Here is an 18686-nt window from a genome sequence, read left to right as displayed (position 1 = left end):
CCCTCACCTGTCAACCTGGACTGGAATTACATGCAGAATTGGTTGTTTTTGCCATTGGACTATGAGCTCTATGAGCCTATGCTTATTCATGCAGGGCTGTGAAATCAAAACGGATTATGGCCCTCTGTTGCACACGCTGGCTGAATTTGGATGGCTTCTGACAAGTGTGTTGCCTACACCCATACTGAGACATGACAGGTAATGCAAAAAAATGTCCTTTGTATCTACATTTGAGTCTAAGCTATGAGTGCATTTGTGAGAAAATGCAGTTAAAACCAGTGTTTAACTGCCTGTAAAATGACATGTCACAAAAATTTCCAAGCTGATCTTGTGGACGTTGTAGATGAATAAACACAGCCCCTTGTGTCAAGGATGTACAAGCTGTGGGTCCCAGTTGGGTGCTGCAGGGCCGAGCAGGCAGAAAGGAGAGCACTCTGCCTCCACCCCTCGCGTGTGCTGACCTGGTCTTCCCACGGAGCACAGCCTGGTTGGCCTTCACTTCCAGGCACATAAACACCCCCCAAAACTGGCTATTTCCCAAGCACTCCCTTGGCCTCTTCCATCCTTTAGTAACTTCCCTGGAAAGTCTTCTGTTTGTACCAACTGCCTCGCTGTCCTTCATCCCAAAGATGTTTCTCTGACCTGAATGACACCTAGAAAATGAGTGACTGCCAGGATTGTCGTGTCAGGACCAGCGAGTAGCGAGTGCCGGATTAACCGCGCTTCAGGGTTCCGGGTGACGGTCAGGAGTGACAGGGCCGACCTTTCCTTCCCTAGACTAACCCAGCCTTCTAACTTCTCCGGACGTTCTGATTTGCCAGTTCAGTCCAGTCCAGAGTCCTTGCAAGCTTTAGAAGCATTTCACTGACGTGGCTTTATGACGACACCACGCGTTCTCCACAGTCAAATAAATACTCAAGCTGAAAGAAGAAGCAGACACAAGCAGACAGAGCAGTGTGTCTGCCTTTTTTCTCGGGAATCCGCAGGAACTATTCTCAGACGGAGTGACAGCTCCCTGAAGTGTTACTTCCCAGCTGTCTCTGATGCGTGAAACAAGTGTCAAATCACAGTAGAACAGGAACTCTCAGGAGTTAAACCACCATGAGGCCCATCCCAGACAGAGCAGAGGCTTTAAAAATGACTCTATTTCCAGAAGCTCCTACGACGTGCCAATATCTGGAAAGCTTGCAGGTGGTAGTGAAGAAGAAAGGAACTCCTCTCCCTTCCCTTCCGACACCCTCCTGAGGAGCTGCTGGGCCATCAGTCCATCCCGCAGCCTTCCCAGGAACCACGTGGCTATTTGACCCCCTTGCCTCCTTTTGGTGACTTTCTTGGGTGCCTATTTTGGGGTGTCATTTGGACCATTACAATTAGACCTTCCCAAGGACTGGGGTTGTAGCACCGCAGCATAAATTGCTGCCTTCAACACTGGTATTCCCTGTCAGAGTACCAGTTCGAGTCCCAGCTGCTCCATGTCAGACCCCTTTCCCTATTAATGCACCTAGGAAAGGAGCAGATGATGGCCCAAGTCTTTGGGCCTCCACCTCCCATGTAGGAGACCTAGATGGAATTCCAGGCTTCTGACTTTGGCCTAGCCTGTCCTGGCTACTGTGGGTTTTTAGGGAGTGAATCAGCAATGAAAGATTCTCTTTTTGTGACAGTCTGCCTTTCAAATAAATAAATACTTCAAAAGCTTTAGGTTTAAAAAAAAAAAAAGCATTGAGTTCTGAAACCTTGCTGTTGAGTTTTCCCTCCACTTCCTCCCCCAAATGCATTCATCATTCCCTTGCATTCACTCAGACCTTCTGCTACTGAGTCTAAATATTTCTTAGTGATGTGAATGCCTGGGTATTACATTAAACAGGAAAGACACTGGGCTGGATGCCGAGCCAGAGGCATTTGACCGGACCGCCATGCAAGCATCTCTTGCACAGTGCTGTATCCACCGAGGCGTTGCAGAGCAAAAAAAAAGCACCTCCATGTCCTCCATGTGAGGGTTCCACCATTGGATGTATTTAAAATGGCAAAAGGACTGGTTTTTTTTTTTTTTTCACTGTTTGTAACAGGAAAAACTGGATATAAGATAAACATGTATCATTAAGAAATTTGTCACTCCCAGTGGCGTGGCCTAGCAGCTGAGGTCCTCGCCTTGAACGCCCCGGGATCCCATATGGGCGCCGGTTCTAATCCCGGCAGCTCCACTTCCCATCCAGCTCCCTGCTTGTGGCCTGGGAAAGCAGTTGAGGATGGCTCAATGCTTTGGGACCCTGCACCCTCGTGGGAGACCCGGAAGAGGTTCCAGGTTCCCAGCTTCGGATCATCGGCCCGTTGCGGCTCACTTGGGGAGTGAATCATCGGACGAAAGATCTTCCTCTCTGACTCTCCTCCTCTGTGTACATCTGGCTGTAATAAAATAAATAAATCTTTTTTTAAAAAAAAAAAAAGAAATTTGTCACTTAGTCTAGCAGCTAAAATGTCCACATCACACAATGGCATACCTGGGTTAAAATACCACTCCAGCCCCAAACTGCAGCTTGCGCCCAAGGTACCCCTTGGAGGCAGTGGCAGTTGGGCTCCTCCTGCCTCACACATGGAAGATGCGGACTGCAGTCCCTGCTCTCAGCCCCTCCCAGCGTCACTCTACCCTTTGTGGACAGTTGGAGAGTGAAGCAGGAGGTGGGAATGTTAGAAAAGCACACATATGTTGTCATATAATTCTCTGTGATAATTGTCTATGGAACTATACCATAAAATAAAATAAGTTTTTAAAAAAGGCAATTTTAAGAGCAGCAGCACTAAAGTATAATCATTATTTTTTATTGAAAGGCAGATATATATAAAGAAGGAAATACAGAAAGAACGAAAAATCTTCTGTCCACTAGTGCACTCCTCAAACGGCCACAATGGCCAACACTGAGCTAATCTGAAGCCAGCAGCCAGGAGCGTCTTCCTGGTCTCCCATGCAAATGTAGGATGCCAAGCCCTTGGGCCATTCTCTACTGCTTTCCCAGGCCATGAGCAGGGAGCTAGATGGGAAATAGGGCATCTGGGATTAGAGCCAGTGCCACATAGGTTCCTGGCGCATGAAAGACAAGGATTTAGCCAAAAGGCTACTGCACCAAGTCCGATCACAGTTTTTATATTCCTGTTTTTACTATAGCAAAACTCTGGAAGTCCACTTAGCAAATCCAGTTTAGAGAGTGATTAGCTCTTGGCATTATGGCAGATGAATAGGTAGAGACTTCTGCTCTGTCTTTATTTGTTGTTTTTCTTTTTTACAAAAAATACAAATTTATCCCTTCATTACCTAAATCAAATTAAAAAAAAAAACAAACAAGAAGTCAATTAATAAAGAACTGTCTGTTGTATACCAATACCTGTAAATGGGTTATGTCTCATGCATTCAAAACCCATGACTTACATTCTAATTGGAACAGGTCAAAGATTATGTGTTATATAATATTTTGCAAGCATGAATTGAGGTTTTGATGAAATGCTTTAGTCTACATAGAATTATAAAAGTATTAAAATGGAAAGAGATTATAGATTGTCATAGTTAACTGGGATCATCGAATGCAGATAAGATTAAGGGGCAGCATCACCAACTGGCAGATCTTTAGGAATCTGTACTGACCTTGGACAGAAGATACTAGAAATTTCTAGTTTAACCATAATCACACTTACGCAACAAGGCATACTATAATACCCATGTTAGCGCTTCCTCTGTGTGCCAGGGGGCATTGTGCAATGCTAACATTTGTTTTGCTCCTTGGCGTTTCATAACTCAAGTGCTTCTAAGTTGCACAATGGAGACAATAAAGAATGAAGGCAAGCTTTCCTAGTTATTATCTGATAATAATTGTTGGTGAAAGCTGTTTATCTGCTGCCTCTGTGGAAATCACCCGCTGGTCATGACTGTTTTAATACACACAAAGATGGTAATCGCATTCAATCATGTCATCCCTAAATGTCAGCATAACCTTACACCCACTGGATATTGTTCAGGGTAGAGAATACAGCCTGAAAATTTTAGCCTCTGAAAATAGAACTGAAGAGCCCATCTGTGGAGCTGTACAGATCTTTATTATTCAGTGGAGCTGCTGGGATTAGAACTGGCACCAATGGGGGATTCCTGCACATTCAAGGCGAGGACCTTAACCACTACGCTATCACACTGGGCCCATAAGAATCTTATCTTAAGCAATTTCAACTTTTCCCTACTCTCTATACCTAAACCATACTTGAGTGGTCTATACATAAAGCGTTTTCCCCTCATCTCCATCATTTCTCAAATGTAGCCTGTTATCATAAAGCTATTTCCCAGTGAGTTCCTAGGTTAAGGTTGCTGATTCATTATCTTTAGCAACATCAAACCACCAAGGTTTAAGGTGACATTGCTATGCAAATATTATGATGTTGTTACCTGGCATCATCGCATTATCCCAGGGTTAGTGCTGTCAGCCTTAAAAAATGCACCAGATTATCTTCTTAATCATTATCACTATATAATTATACCAATGAGTCTAATTCTTTTTTCTCTTCTAGAAGCCATGGTAAGATAGTCATTAAACAATTCGGGAAAAATTTGGTGAAGAGCAAATTAGCTGAGCTGGGAGATAATACTGGTGGCCTTAGAAAAAAATCTCTTGGTTTAAATGGAAGGAGGAGCCAAAGTTCCCTGTTTGGTCCAAAACAGCAAGTTAGGAGTGAGCACTTTACCCAGTAGTTAAGACTCCCATTGGGATACCCAGTCTCCTGATTCAGAGCCTGGGTGTGAGTCCCAGTTCTGCCCCCAATTCTGCCCCCAGTTCCAGCTTCCTGCGAATGTGTAGCCTGGAAGGCAGCATGTGGTGGCTCAGGTGTTGTGACCCTATCATTCACACAGAAATAGGAAACCTAGATCAAGTTCTAGCTCCTGGATTCAACCTGCCTCGTCCTCAGTTGCTGACTGAGCCAGAAGGAATCTCTCTCTCTCTCTCTCTCTCTCTCTGTCTTCCTGCCTCTCTGAATAAATAAATTCTAAACAGTAAAATTGCTTCGTTCTCCCAAATTCTAATTCAGGCGTAGTGTTGTGGGGAGCGGCAGGGATGTGCAGCATTTAACGTCTGGGATACACTATGCTGTGAACATAAGCAGGCTTGTCCCTAAGAATAAGATGTGGATAAGGAAAATGAGGGACATGTCGTCCTCCCGTGACGCTCTGACCCCTGCTCCCCGAGCCTGGACTTTGAAGCACTAGAAGTCTCCAGAGATGGTGAGATACGGAAGTATCTGATAGCATCCCTGCGTCCTCCTGTGGCAGCCAGGGCCAGCCAAGGCAGGGACAGGCTAGGGTTTGATGCATTTTAATGCAGTTCTCTTCTTCCTTTTCTAACTCACATTCTGCAGAAACAGCAATTCCATTGTGATTTAGGGTAGCAGTAATCTTGTGAGTATAGCATTTTGATAAGGCAGCTTTTTAAAGCATGTGGTGTAACTGCCACTGCTATAATGCCAGCATCCCATGTGGGTCCCAGATGCTCTACTTCTAATCTAGCTCCCTGCTAATGGCTTGAAAAAGCAGCAGAAGATGGCCCAAGTGTTTGAACCCCTGTAACCCAATATGGGAGACCCAGATGAAACTCCTGGCTCTGGGCTGCTGCCCTGCCCAGCCCTAGTTGCTAGGCCACTCAGGGAGTGAACAGCAATCTCTCTGTCCCTGCCTCTCTGCAACTCTGCCTTCTAAATAAATAAAAATAAAAATAAAGAAAAAATAGCTAATTTATCCAATTATCATCACCTTTTCTTGTCTGAACTTTAAATTGTATTCTGTGGAGTAGGAAGGGGACAGAGAGGAGGGACTTTTTCTCTTTGATTGTTTTGACCTATACATATGAATAGCTGTGACTAAGCACAGAGCTACAAAGCTGCAAGTTAAAATTTCATTCTTTAAAAAAAAAAAAAAAGATTTATTTATTTTTATTTGAAAGACAGATTTACAGAGACGAGAGACAAAGCGAAAAATCTTTCATCCACTGATTCATTCCCCAAATGGCCACAACAGCCAGAGCTGATCCAATCTGAAGCCAGGAGCCAGGAGCTTCTTCCAGGACCTTCCCATGCTTTAGGCCATCCATCACTGCTTTCTCAGGCCGCAAGCAGGGAGCTGAATGGGAAGCGGAGCAGCTTATATGGGATCCCAGCATTTGCAAGGGAAGAGGATTAGCCAACTGAGCCATCACTCAAGGCCCTAAAATTTCCTTTTTTAACGTTATATTTAAGAGACAAAAATTCATTTTTTTTTAAAGATTTGTTTATTAAAAAAAAAAAAAAAGGCAGAGCAGCAGAAGTTTGTAGAGAAGGGAGAGATCTTCCACCTGCTGGTTTACTCTCAAATGACCCTCACCGCCAGAGCTGCTAGGTCTCTTACTGAGGGGCAGATGCCAAGCACTTGCCTTCCCAGGCACATTCACAGGAAGCTGGATCTGAAGCCGAGTAGCAAGGACCAGACCCAGCACTTGGGAACGGGAGGCAGGCATCACAAGTGGCAGCTTGACACCTTGCACTGCACAAGGAAAAGCTCATTGGAATTTGACATGAAAATCTTAAACCAGGCCAGTCCATTAACTAAAGCAGGAGTCTTTCTGTGTCACAGCTGACTAGGTGATTACAGAGAAGTGACTAAGCAATTAGAGGTAAGCCCACTCTTTTGAAACCAGCCTAGCTGTGATCCAGCTGATTCAGATTTTTGCATTTCACTTAAATCAGATTGTCCCTTCAGTTCAACTGCAATATTTATTGTGACTACTGTTTGCAAGACAACATTTTATCCCCAGGGCAGACTCTGCTTCTAGAAATCCATGTTCTGCTTGGAGAGACAACATATTCATGAATAACGAACACAGAACAGATGGTGACAAGTTTGCAAAGAAGGGCTACAGCACACAAGAGGACTTCAAAAACATTTGTAGGAATTAGAATTAAATAGGGGTCAGTGCTGTAGTACAGTAGTAGGCTAAGCCCCTGCTTATAGCGCTGGCATCCCATATGGGCACCTGTTCAAGTCCAAGCTGCTCCACTTCTCATCCAGCTCCCTGCTTATGAACTGGGAAAGCAGTGGAAAATGGTACAAGTCCTTGGGTCCCTGCACCTACGTGGGAGACCCAGAAGAAGCTCCTGGCTCCTGGCTTCAGATTGGCTCAGCTCCAGCCATTGTGGCAGTTTGGGGAATTAATCAGTTGATGGAAGATCTCTCTTTGCCTCTCCTTCTTTCTCTGAAATCTGTCTTTCAAATAAAAGCAAAAATAAATCTTTAAAAGTAAAACAGAATTCAGTAATAAGTTCATTTTTATGCTAACCCATTTTGAGATCTGTGAATTCAGGTTATGTTCAATAAGTTTGTGGACATGTACATTGTGAAAAAACTTATTCATATATTTCAAAAACTTTGCACCAAAATGAACATTTTTAAGTACCTTGATGCACTTTCAACAGGGGTGATGTTGCCTCAAAAGGTTGAAAATCGCTTTTGCCAGCAAGTCACTATTAACTATGACAGTGGTTTATGCTCTGCAAAAGGCCACACGCAGACATACAGAAGATTTTTCACAGCAAAATTCAGTAAAGGCGCCAGTGCAGGTGACGCGGTGCGAGAACAGGAGGTAGTGGGGAGACTGTCCAGGGAGGCTGAGATGCGAAGAGCTGTGCACACAGCAGGTGAGTGTGGTAGAGGAGAGCAGTGAGGGAGGGCAGCAGGAAAGAACAGAGCTTCTGAGAGCACGGCGGCTTACATTTTTATTCACTTACTTATGTTTGAAAAGCAGAGAGCAAAATAGAGAAGTCCCCCACCTGATGATCCCCAACAACAGTCAGGGTTGGGCCAGGCCCAGACCAGGCCAAAACCAAGAATCCAGAATCCAACCCAGCTGGCCCAGCCGAGTGGCGGGGACCGACATACTTGAGCCATCTGCTGCTGCCTTCGCAGAGACGCAAGCAGAGCCGGGACTTGGAGCTAGGCTCTCAGAGCAGGAAAGGGCGCGTCCCAAGTGGTGTTTTTGACCCCTGTTTTGTTTCTGCAACTATTTCTATGCAGTCTCGGGTTCTGTTTAGTTTTTGTTCTCTTTTGTTTTATTGTATTTGAAGGCAGAGAGAGACAGAGATGGTCTTGTACTAAACTGAATGCAGCAGAATCTCAAGGCAAAATTTCCAGTGATTCCTTCTTTAGATGCCCTGAGTCATGAACTTTTGCCCTAGAGAAATAGACACTTGCTTTTATTTTTTTCATCAGTTTACACTACAATATCTAAACATCATAAACAAAAATTCTTAATTTGGAGGCTAAACAAAAATCTAGACTTCCATTAGCTAGTGCCCAGTTAGCCACTAGGATTTCTGATGGGGCCAGTATTATAATGCCGTGGGTTAAGCTGCCACTTGCAACAGTGGCATCCCATACCGGAAGGCAAGTCCAGGTCCCTACTCCCCTGTTTCCTTTTCAACGTTCCTGCTAATGTGTCTGGGAAGGCAACAGTACTGAGTACCAAGCAGACATAAGTACTTGGGTCCTTGTCACCCATGTGTGAGAACCAGATAGAGTTCTTGGCTCCTGACTCTGGCCTAGCCCAGACTTGGCTTTTGGAGCTGTTAGAGCTATTTAAGGAGTGAACCAGTGGATGGAAGCTCTGTGTGTGTGTGTGTGTGTGTGTGTGTGTGTGTGTGTGTATCTGTCACTCAAGCAAATTAATAATGTTTAAACAGATGACAAAAAAAGATCAGGGTCTCAATTTCGTTATCCATAAAATGGGGACAGTAGTATCTACTCATCCTTAAGGGATGATCATAAGAAACAAGTCTGCAAGGGCCAGAGCTAATCCTCCATCTGCTAGTACCAGGATCCCATAAGGGCGCCAGTTCACGTCCCAGCTTCTCCACTTCCCACCCAGCTCCCTGCTTATGGCCTGGTAAGGTAGCAGAGAATGGCTCAGGTCCTTGAGCACCTGTACCCATGCAGGAGACCTGGAAGAAGCTCCTGGCCTCGTGTCTGCTCAGCTCTGAGAGTTGTGGGGAATGAACCAGCAGATGCAAGGCCTCTCTCTCTCTCTAGATCTCTTCTCTCTGTAAATCTGCCTTTCAAATAAAATATAAATATTAAAAAAAGATTTGCCAATACACATGAAAGGGTACATAGTACCCTGAAAGCAGTACTCGATCTGGAGGTTATTGTTACTAAGCTATGAGATGCATTGTTCCTGGAAAGTCCCCGTCTTTTTCACAATAGTTGTTACAGCCATAGCAAACCTCTCCCTTAAGTGACACTAAACAGTAGTCTTCTTTTTGCTTTCTTATGACATGCCTAGAAGAGAGCACATTAGGTGCAGCATCTCATTGGCAGTTAGAACTCACTCAGGGCTGCCCCACCTTCACACTAGTAACAGGGATTGTCTGCTGTCTTAGGAAAGGAAGGGGCTCCGGGGTTCAGTCTGTAAGCCATCAACATAACACTCTGGTGACCATGTCCTTAACACATGGTCTTTGGTGTTAACCCAGCCATTACTCAAACTGTAACCCACACCTAAACCATTTTACCCCACCTCTAGCCCCCGACAGGCCATCTTACTTCTCCTTCCCTCATTGCCTTGAAATCTGTTGAGACTCTTTCATAATTTGCGGTTGCTGCCAGGCTCTTGCACAGCACAGAGAGATTAACTCCTTATCCACACTGCAAATTCCTTTTTATTTTAGACAAATAGAAACAGATTAAATTAAGAAACAACCTGGTGAAAAAAAGTGTGTCTTCAAAGTGGCTCCTGGTGATGTTTCAAACTCAAATTATACATGAAAAGCTTAAAGGACACATGTCACCCTAGAAATATATCGTCAAATAAGTTAGACATCAAGGATGCTCCTGGAAAATGAGCATTTTTGGTTTCACCATTTCATGTCAAGCGGAGCCACTGATGAGCTGTGATGAACTGTCATTAAAGGAACGCCAGCATCACCAGGTTGCCCTGGGATCCAGGAATGCCGCCCTGGGAGGAAGTCTGTCTCTTGTGTGGATGGTTTCCAAGAGGACTGCACATCAAGGTCACTGGGGGAGCCCAAGGACATGGGTCTGGAATGACCACAGAATCAATTATCAGTGTTTGGGATGGACAGAAAAGATTGAAAAGCCTGCCCTTGACCTAATATCACCTGCTGTGCATTCAGACTTGCCCCATCCTATAATCAGTTGGAAGGAACAACCTGCCGGTTCACCCACCATCCCTCCATTGACGTGCCTCTTCTTTCTTTTTTCAAGAGGAATAATTCTATCCTGAGCCCTCCTGCTCATCTTTGCATATTTCTAGGTGTAAGTTCTCTCAAGTGATTCTCTATCTGGACCACATACATATCTTGAAACTTACTCAGAAATATCTTTTTTCACGTATACTACCTCTTGACTTTGTTGCCTAAAGGCTATTCCCCATTCTGAGACATTTCCCTTCTGCTAAGTTCCACCCTACATTTCACTAAATGAGTGGAGAAAGTGGAACAAAATCACATGTGCTGTAGCGTTCCAGTGTCAAAGTGTCAGGAACTGTGGTAAACTCTTCAAGGAAAATGAGACATTCATCCTTCAAAAGGACCCTGATGGGAAACTGAGTCAGAGAACTTAAGGACTTTGACTAAAGTCGTTTCTATTAGACGCAATAACAAAGTTCAGATTGGAATCCAAGAACTATGTGATTCAGAAGTCATTCAGTCTACTCAGAGCCTCCAAAACACTTACTGCCTATTGTGCACATGTGCTAACCCCTTCCTGTATTTACTGATAGTTCATGATGATATTGGTTGGTCCCAAAAGTTACCATATATGCGTGCCAAGTCTCTTGTTCCAATTCAAAACAAGATTAAATGAAAATGAGATTAGACTAAAGTAGTCCTTTAAAATAAAAACATAAAATATGTATAGAAACGAAGCACCTTCTTGCTGCCTCTGGGAAAGCCTGGCTATTTCTCACAATCCAGGATATTAGTGGCTTCGGGATTTTCAAGTGGTGCACAGTGCTTCCCAGGTCAGCCTTTTGCATTGCCTTTGTTTCCTGGGAAAGAGCTAAACATAAGATAGAATTGATACTAAGGTTTTGTTGGAAGATTTTGCATAATAAAAGTTGTAACTGAGCTACAGACACTCCTTCCCATAAATCCAGGGAGACTCTGAAAAGCATGTCAGAGGAATCCAAGTCATCCTTGGCAAGGGGTAATTTGCCATGATGACAGCCGAGGAATACCGAGTGTTAACGGAAAGAAGCATCTCAAAATGACAGCAGCTGCAGCTCCAGGCCCTCCGTGAAGTTACTCACAAGGCAGCCCAAACTGATCTCGTTATCAGGCGGATTTAACAGGGAATACCAAGACGCTTAAATCATACTCTTCTTTAAATGCTCGTTCATTAATTATTTTTTATTTGGAAGGCAGAGAGAGAGAGAATTTTGTTGCTGATCAATCTTTAGATGCCTACAACAACAGGAGGAGCCTGGAATCCATGCAGAGCTCCCATGTGGGTGGCAGGAACTCTAGTGTTTGAATCATCATCTAGTGCCTTCCAGAATGCGCACTAGCAGGAAGCTGGATGGAACCCAGAACAGCGCACACTTGAACCAGGCACCTCACTAAGGAATGCTGGAGTCCTGGACAGCATCAGTGCCCACCAGAGTCATACTCTTTTGACTTAACAATCTCATCCTTTTTTTAAAAAAATTATTATTTCTATTGGAAAGTCAAATATACAGAGAAGCGGACAGACAGGAAAATCTTCCGTCTGATGACGGAAGTGGCCGTGATGGCCAGAACTGAGCCTATCCGATCCGAAGATAGGAGTCCGAAGCTTCTTCCGGGTCTCCCACGCAGGTGCAGGGTCCCAAGCTTTGGTCCTCGACTGTTTTCCCAGGCAACAAGCAGGGAGCTGGATGGGAAGCAGGGCTGCCAGGACATGAGCCAGTGCCCATATGGGATCCGGGGCATGCAAGGTGAAGACTTTAGCCACTAGGTTATCACACCAGGTTCCCTCAACAATCTCATTTTTGAGAATTATCTCCAGGAAATAATTTATGAGGAAAAGTACATGTGTTTTTATAACTGTTATTTACAATTAGCAAGAAACCAGAGACAACGTTTTAATAAAAGGGAAGGCTTAGTAGATTTTGGGATCTTAATTCTTTGAGAAAATATGTAGTCATTCAATGCATCATCACAGCATAAAGGAAAGCTTGTTTCAGCAAAAGGCGCAGAAGCTCAATGTACATGAGCAGTGATCATGGAAACGCAAAAAATACACAACGTAGCAGACAGACCTGAACCGCACTGTGTCAGCATGGCGGAATGCGAGAGTCCTAAACACTAAAACTGTTTGTAACGACCATGTTCCTTTTTCCTTTTTTTTTTTTTTTTTTTTGAAGAATTGCCTATTTTTATAGGAAAAGCAGATATACTGACAGAAGGAGAGACAGAGAGGAAAGATCTTCCATCTGCTGCTTTACTCCAAGTGGCCATAACAGCCAGAGCTGAGCCAATTCAAAGCCAGGAGCCAGGGGCTTCTTCGCGTCTCCCATGCAAGTGCAGGGTCCCAAGGCTTTGGGCTGTCCTCCACTGCTTTCCCAGGCCACAAGCAGGGAACTGGAGGGGAAGTGGAGGAGCCAGGACAAGAACTGGTGCCCATATGGGATCCTGGTGTGTACAAGGTGAGGATTTTAGCCACTAGGCTACCACACCAGCTCCCATATTCAGTTTCTGGGGGCTTTTTTTAAAGCTTGTTTTTCCAATTGTAATTTATACATACTCCTATTTCATAATTTGGGTTAGAAGATCGTATTACAGAGGATGCATGCAGAAAAACACACAAAATGTAGAAAATTACTAATTCACAAATACTAATGTTATTGTTTTACTTTGCAGTGAAGGGAATTTGGCTACAAAGCAGGTCGTATTCCTCCAGAGGCCAGCTATGTGGAATTCAGCTGCTCAAACACCAGAAGTGAGTAAGATTGATGCTTTGTGAGCCGATAGGACACTGAAGCACTCAGTCCCTAAGCTCTCACGTCACTCCAGACGGTGACTGCAGAGAAGGGAGCGAGTCTTAAGTTGGAGACAGTCCCTGCATGAAAGAAGGGAAACTTGCCAGCCTTCAGGCAGCAGGAATCAGTTTTGACAGAGGCTAAGACTATTCCACTGCAAAACATGCCAGTTGGAGCTAAGGATTTTTCTGAGCCAAAGGCAACCAAGAGCAGATACAAAAGGCATTCTTGGTCCTTCCTCCTTCTGCCAAAAAGCAGGATCTAAATTTCACTTTAGAAACTTGTTTGTCAAGGTGTCGCCTCTTCCATGCCAGAAAGAGAAAATGCTTTCTCTCTGGAGCCAGCTTGCACTGGCTGGAGTCGGCCAGAATAGCCCTCGCCAAACTAGGCCTGATCTTCTACCAGTGTCCCCAGAATGTTTGCCATTCCATGGTTCCCAGGAGACTTCCTTTGTCCAGTTACTCATCGCAAGTATTATCCTTGGGTCGAGTGGTATGTGAGCTCCAGGCCTTCTACATCAAACTGCCTGCTAGAGTTCTCACTTTTTTTCTGTGAAGCTGCTGTATTCATACTAAATACACACTTGCTCTAAATAACCTGTCATTCATGAGCTGATAGCAGTCAGTACTGGAAAAGCTTGTTCTCCCCCTGCAGTGCTGGCTAAGTTGTGAGCAAATGTCGCTGATCTTACACATCTAGGTAATCCTGGCCATCGTGACCTCTGACTACACTGTATTTTTTTACATTATATCTTCAAGTTCATATTTTTTTCAGCATCATGCCTAACCTGTTACCTAAATTTTACTGGATGTGCAATCAGAATCATTATCATTGAAAAAACTTAACTTCCAAAGCAAAAAATTCTCCAATGGACCAGAAAATTGAAGTTGTTCATTTTCTGTGTGTGTGTGTGTGTGTTTGTGTGTATGCATTACAGTTCAAGGTTTTCTAAACCAATAAAGCTAAACTGACTGTATGTAATACAGCCATACTAAGCCTCACCTTAAGTTTAGAATAAAGCTACTGGCTCAATATAAACAAGCAAAATGATGGAAGTGTGAATAGGAAGATGAGGAGGTCACAGGACAGAGAAGAGAGAGACTGCATTCAGCCCTCAAGTGAAAACTGTACCCTTCCACCCCAAAAAGGATAGCTCAAGGTCATGACTACATTAGAAGATATGCTATGAAAAAGGAAAGGCAGGTGTAAGTAGAGAACATTCAGCAAAAATCAAATTTTTCTTCTTCTGCCCCGAAACGGACTTACTACTAAGTCATAAACATTTTTTAACCTTCTAAAAATGACCATCACTTTTTAAGGAAAGATCAGCAGAAATTCAGCTTGATGGGGTTGTGATTAACACAACCTAGAGTTGTGATCGCTAAGACGGGAACAAGTTCACCTGCTTTCTAGTCTCCTTTTCGTGTCCCCAATTCCCCCAAGATAAAATAGGCCCTTACAAGTGTAAGTACTGTCTACAGACTCGAACATTCCTTTGAGTAATCTTTATATAGACACCCATTGCAATATAAAATTCCTGGTTCACTTATATAATGCAGATTTATAAAATATACGTATGGTATATAAATATTTACCATGAATTATTTATGGTAATATGAGATATGTATGTATATATGATATATATTTATACAGTTGGTTTGTATCAATGATAATCCCAGAAATAATATAGTTTATTGCTTAGAATTCTGTTTCTAAATGCTTTTACTACTTCTTCATTAGACAAATGTTTTCTGGCAAAAACCCTCCAGGTTGGGAGATCATTTCCGGGTGGCGTGTGTATACTGAAGGCTGTCACAGCTAAAACAAAAACAGAAAACGGATTTGTAGATTCTCTAGAGGAGACAGTTTGTTCTTCTGTTTCAAAACGTTGTTGCTTTAGGGAAAGCAACAAGTTGATTTATCTGTTTATACATATTTTTGTGAAGCTTAGATTTATGATATGCCTTGGAAAGGGTTTCTGTAGTCCTAGGTCCATCATGGTGCTATGCTTTGTACTTTGAAATCAGCTGTTGCTTGGTAGGGACTAATGAAAAGCTTGCTTCACTTAAAAAGTTTTTTCAAAGCTGTTCCAACAACAGTTGGTAGAAATTTGAGACATTACAACTGTTGCCCTCGGATTATCAATTACTTTTTATTAAGATAATACATTTCATAGGCTAGTAGAAATTGACCTAGAACTTGATCCTTGAGGGGGCAAATGTCTTCTTTCTTCGTTCTTCATTAGTCTCTTAAGACCAATGTCCATGTACATAATTTGTCCTATCCAACTGCACTCTATACAGAACCATACTTTTTTTTTGCTAAATCTATTTCATGCCTCTGTTGTGGGAGAAGAAATTGAGAATTATGCAATGAGAAATGTGTATTGTTGGAATTTTTTACTTTGTAATTAGATCTTTTAGGACCCGATGTATATTTTACAAATATATTTTATGCAGTACTCTAAATAACTTGAGAAATTTTTAAATGTGAAAAATGGTAACTCAAAATTTATATTTCCATTTATTGCCTCTGATTATTTTACACTATTAAAACTAGAACACTTTTAGAAAAAACACAGGAAAAAAATCATTAAGTGGGGTTAGGTTACAAGTTCTCAGACCTAACACCAGCAGCAGAAATCCATCTACAAAATTGGGAAGTTAAAATTTTATCAAAAATTTAAAAGTTTTGCTCTGTGAATGACACTGTTAAGAGAATGAAAGAACATGCCACAGACTGAGGGGAAAAAACTCATAGATCACATATATGATAAAGAACTTGTATCAAGAATGTATTAAGAACCCTCAGCGTTCACTGATGAGTAAACATTTAGCCCAGTTACACAGTAGCTGAACGATTTGGACACCTCACCAATGAGGCTATGTACGTGAGAACTGAAGTAGCACAAAATGATGTTTAAATAACTAGTCACTAGAGAAGAGTATAAATGAAAGCAGTACTTGGATAATACCATTCACCTATTAGAATGGCTAGAATTAAAGATACGGAGAATTGGTGAGGGTAAGGAGAAGCCAAAACTCACACACACTCAGATGGACACACGGAGAACACAGCCTCTCTGCAAATGCAACATCTTATAAAGGTAAACACATGCTCACTCTCTGACTCAGTAATCCCTCTCTTGTTTACCCTAGAGGAACTATACACAAAACCTATACACAAAAACCTTTACACAAAAGTCTGTAGAATTTCCATTCGTGATTGCCAAGAACCAGGAACAACCTAGATCTCTGTCTCCAGCAGATGAGTCCGTGAACAACTGTGCTGCCCCCCCACACACACCCCTGATCTGTACAGCACCTTGGATTAACTTAAAGGCATTAGGCTGAGTAAAAGCCAGTCTCAACATTCACAGACTGTGCTGTCCCACCCATACGACATTCTCAAAAACATGAACCTGTGGTGTAGAGAACAGACTAATGGCTGCCAGGGATTACAAGTAGAGGAGAGATATGATGGATATGTTGGTGTGGATTGGGGGGGTAGGAGAAATGCCCTTTGTCTGGAATGTAGTTACACAAATCTATACGTGTGGAAGAGTACGTAGAACTGCACACCCAAAAGTCACTTCCACTGTATGAGTTTTATGCATACAATTTTAAATCATCTGCTTTACAATTTACCTTCTCCAACTAAAGTCTCCTTTCTAATGTTTGAAATCTGCATCTGGTGGCTGTTTACTTATTAATGGTTATCTAAAAGTGAATTGCTATTATTATGAATAGCATCCATTTTTTTACTTTTAAAAAATCCTCCATGTGGATAGGAGAGTTGGCCTCCAAGAAAGTATACAAAAAGGAACTTGTTGCAAAATTTTCCTTTGGTTTTAGCAATGGTGCAGAAGTAAAAGCCCGGGCACTGCCTGTGCCTGGCACCCTCACTTTCCCACTCTGATTCCTTCGATGCGCACAGTTGAGCTCCATCACTCAAGAGTTAATGTGTTTCATGCAATGTGGGAAAGGGCTCCGCCAGCCAGGCTAGACTCAGGAGCTTAGCTCTGCTAGAGACAAAACCACTTAGCAGCAGCCCAGGGCCAGGCAGAAGGTGCCATTGTCCTGCCAATGCTTACCTGATTGAGAGCAAATGTGTCAGACTCCCTTGCTGACACCAAGTTTGGTCAATTTGGTGGATAAAAATAGAAGGGAAAGGATGCCAGATTGATATTTTTGCTTCGTTGGTACAAGGGTACCCATGGAAATTATGACCAGCATCCAAAGTATTTCTAACTTAGGAGCCCAAGGGTGGGAGTCGGCTGAGGAAGGGCCCACAGTACACTGTTTCTCTTCAGCTTGCCTACAGACCCCAGTAATTTGACCAGAATGGTGAGCTGTTCCAAAGTTGCCAAACACTCCTTTCTGTGCCACACCTGGGAAGCTATGTGTTCCTAAGCAGAAGAAATCACAAACCAGGTGACATTCCACAGTGGTCCACCCAGACGAGAATCTGATACTTAGCTGTCAAAGCCAGTAGAAAATATTTTCATATTTTATGCACTGCCATTACAACAAACCTCAGGTTGGCAAACATTTCCAAGACCAGTCTGAGCATCTGACTTCTTTTTTCTGTAAGTTTTAATAACTTTGACTCTTACAGTTAGGAAAATGCGGTCTCTGCACCCAGCTAACATAGATTTTTCAGTGAACTCTTGATCAACTGGCATTCGTTCCAAAGAAGCTGAAAGTTGTCCACGATTCCTGTGTGTCACTATGCACAGGTGATACGGCTGCAAGGTGGCTGTTGAATCACACTTTCTGCTATTTAGATCTCACCCAGCACCAAGAGGAAAAAATGTATTCATATCTCCACCTTGTCCTTCCCCCCTAAATATGATGTCAGCATGTTTCTCTGCTGGGAGAAGTCCCTGAGGACCCCACCCGTGGATCCAGCCCACCTGCCCAGAGGAACCGTAGGAAGCAGAGAGAGGGCACTCCTCTGACGTCAGGGGAGAGGGTGATGCTGAGCAAGGCTCTGAAGGAGAGTAGGATTGGAAGAGGCAGCACAGGGCATTTCAGGGAGAAGAGCAGGTGCCCGCACAGAGGGACAAACACCCGCCTTCTAACTCCTGGGCATCCATCTCTTGTATTTCAGAGGAAAAGCAGCCGGCATTTGAAAAACGAAGATAGAAGCAAAGTTCCCAGCAGGAGTGTGGGCTCAGACACGGCCTTGTCACCGACCCCAGAGAGCAGACCCCTGCCGGGGGAATGCCTCCTCTCCCGGTCCAGAGAATGTTGGACCAAGGAGGGGCAGCCAGCCCAAAGCAGCCATTTCTCCGGCTTCAGCAGCAGTGACAGCGTCCTCCAGGAAATGGATGAGGGACAGTTTGACCAAGAGGATGGAGTGACCCAGGTCACTTGCATGTGAGCCACAAGGTGAGGCTACGCAAGGCCCTGTAAATCAGTATTAAAAAAAAACACCAGCAATATTGTATTACTTTCTCTGCATTTATGCAATATCTTGAGATTTTTCCATACCCAGCCTTTCCTGTAATCTATGTAAACTTTGGCTCAACCTCCCGGACGAGGAAGGATTACCAGTGTATTTGTAAATTTAGAATGCTGTTTATGTTTCCTTCAAGTATAACATCTGGTTTAGGCTATTAAGCAATGACCTACTTCCATTTATCTTGAATGT

The 18686-nt window shown here is 43.3% G+C and overlaps 1 protein-coding gene across 2 annotated transcripts in view; it reads left to right on the top strand.

Annotated features, from left to right (window-relative positions):
* The window catches only part of RFTN2 (raftlin family member 2), a 77744-nt gene extending 59262 nt beyond the window's left edge, over nucleotides 1-18482 (top strand). For both annotated transcript variants that reach the window (XM_058664789.1, XM_058664788.1), the window contains exons 9-11: nucleotides 95-198; nucleotides 12913-12991; nucleotides 18144-18482. In XM_058664789.1, the coding sequence (XP_058520772.1) occupies nucleotides 95-198; nucleotides 12913-12991; nucleotides 18144-18416 (456 nt within the window). In that variant the 3' untranslated portion in view covers nucleotides 18417-18482. The remainder of the gene's footprint in view (nucleotides 1-94; nucleotides 199-12912; nucleotides 12992-18143) is intronic.
* The last annotated feature ends 204 nt before the right edge of the window (nucleotides 18483-18686 follow it).

Source organism: Ochotona princeps, chromosome 5 (genome assembly GCF_030435755.1).
Source record: "Ochotona princeps isolate mOchPri1 chromosome 5, mOchPri1.hap1, whole genome shotgun sequence".
Lineage (NCBI taxonomy): Eukaryota > Metazoa > Chordata > Mammalia > Lagomorpha > Ochotonidae > Ochotona > Ochotona princeps.
The sequence above is the reverse complement of the archived record's forward strand: the minus strand, read 5'-3'. Positions and strand labels throughout refer to the sequence as shown.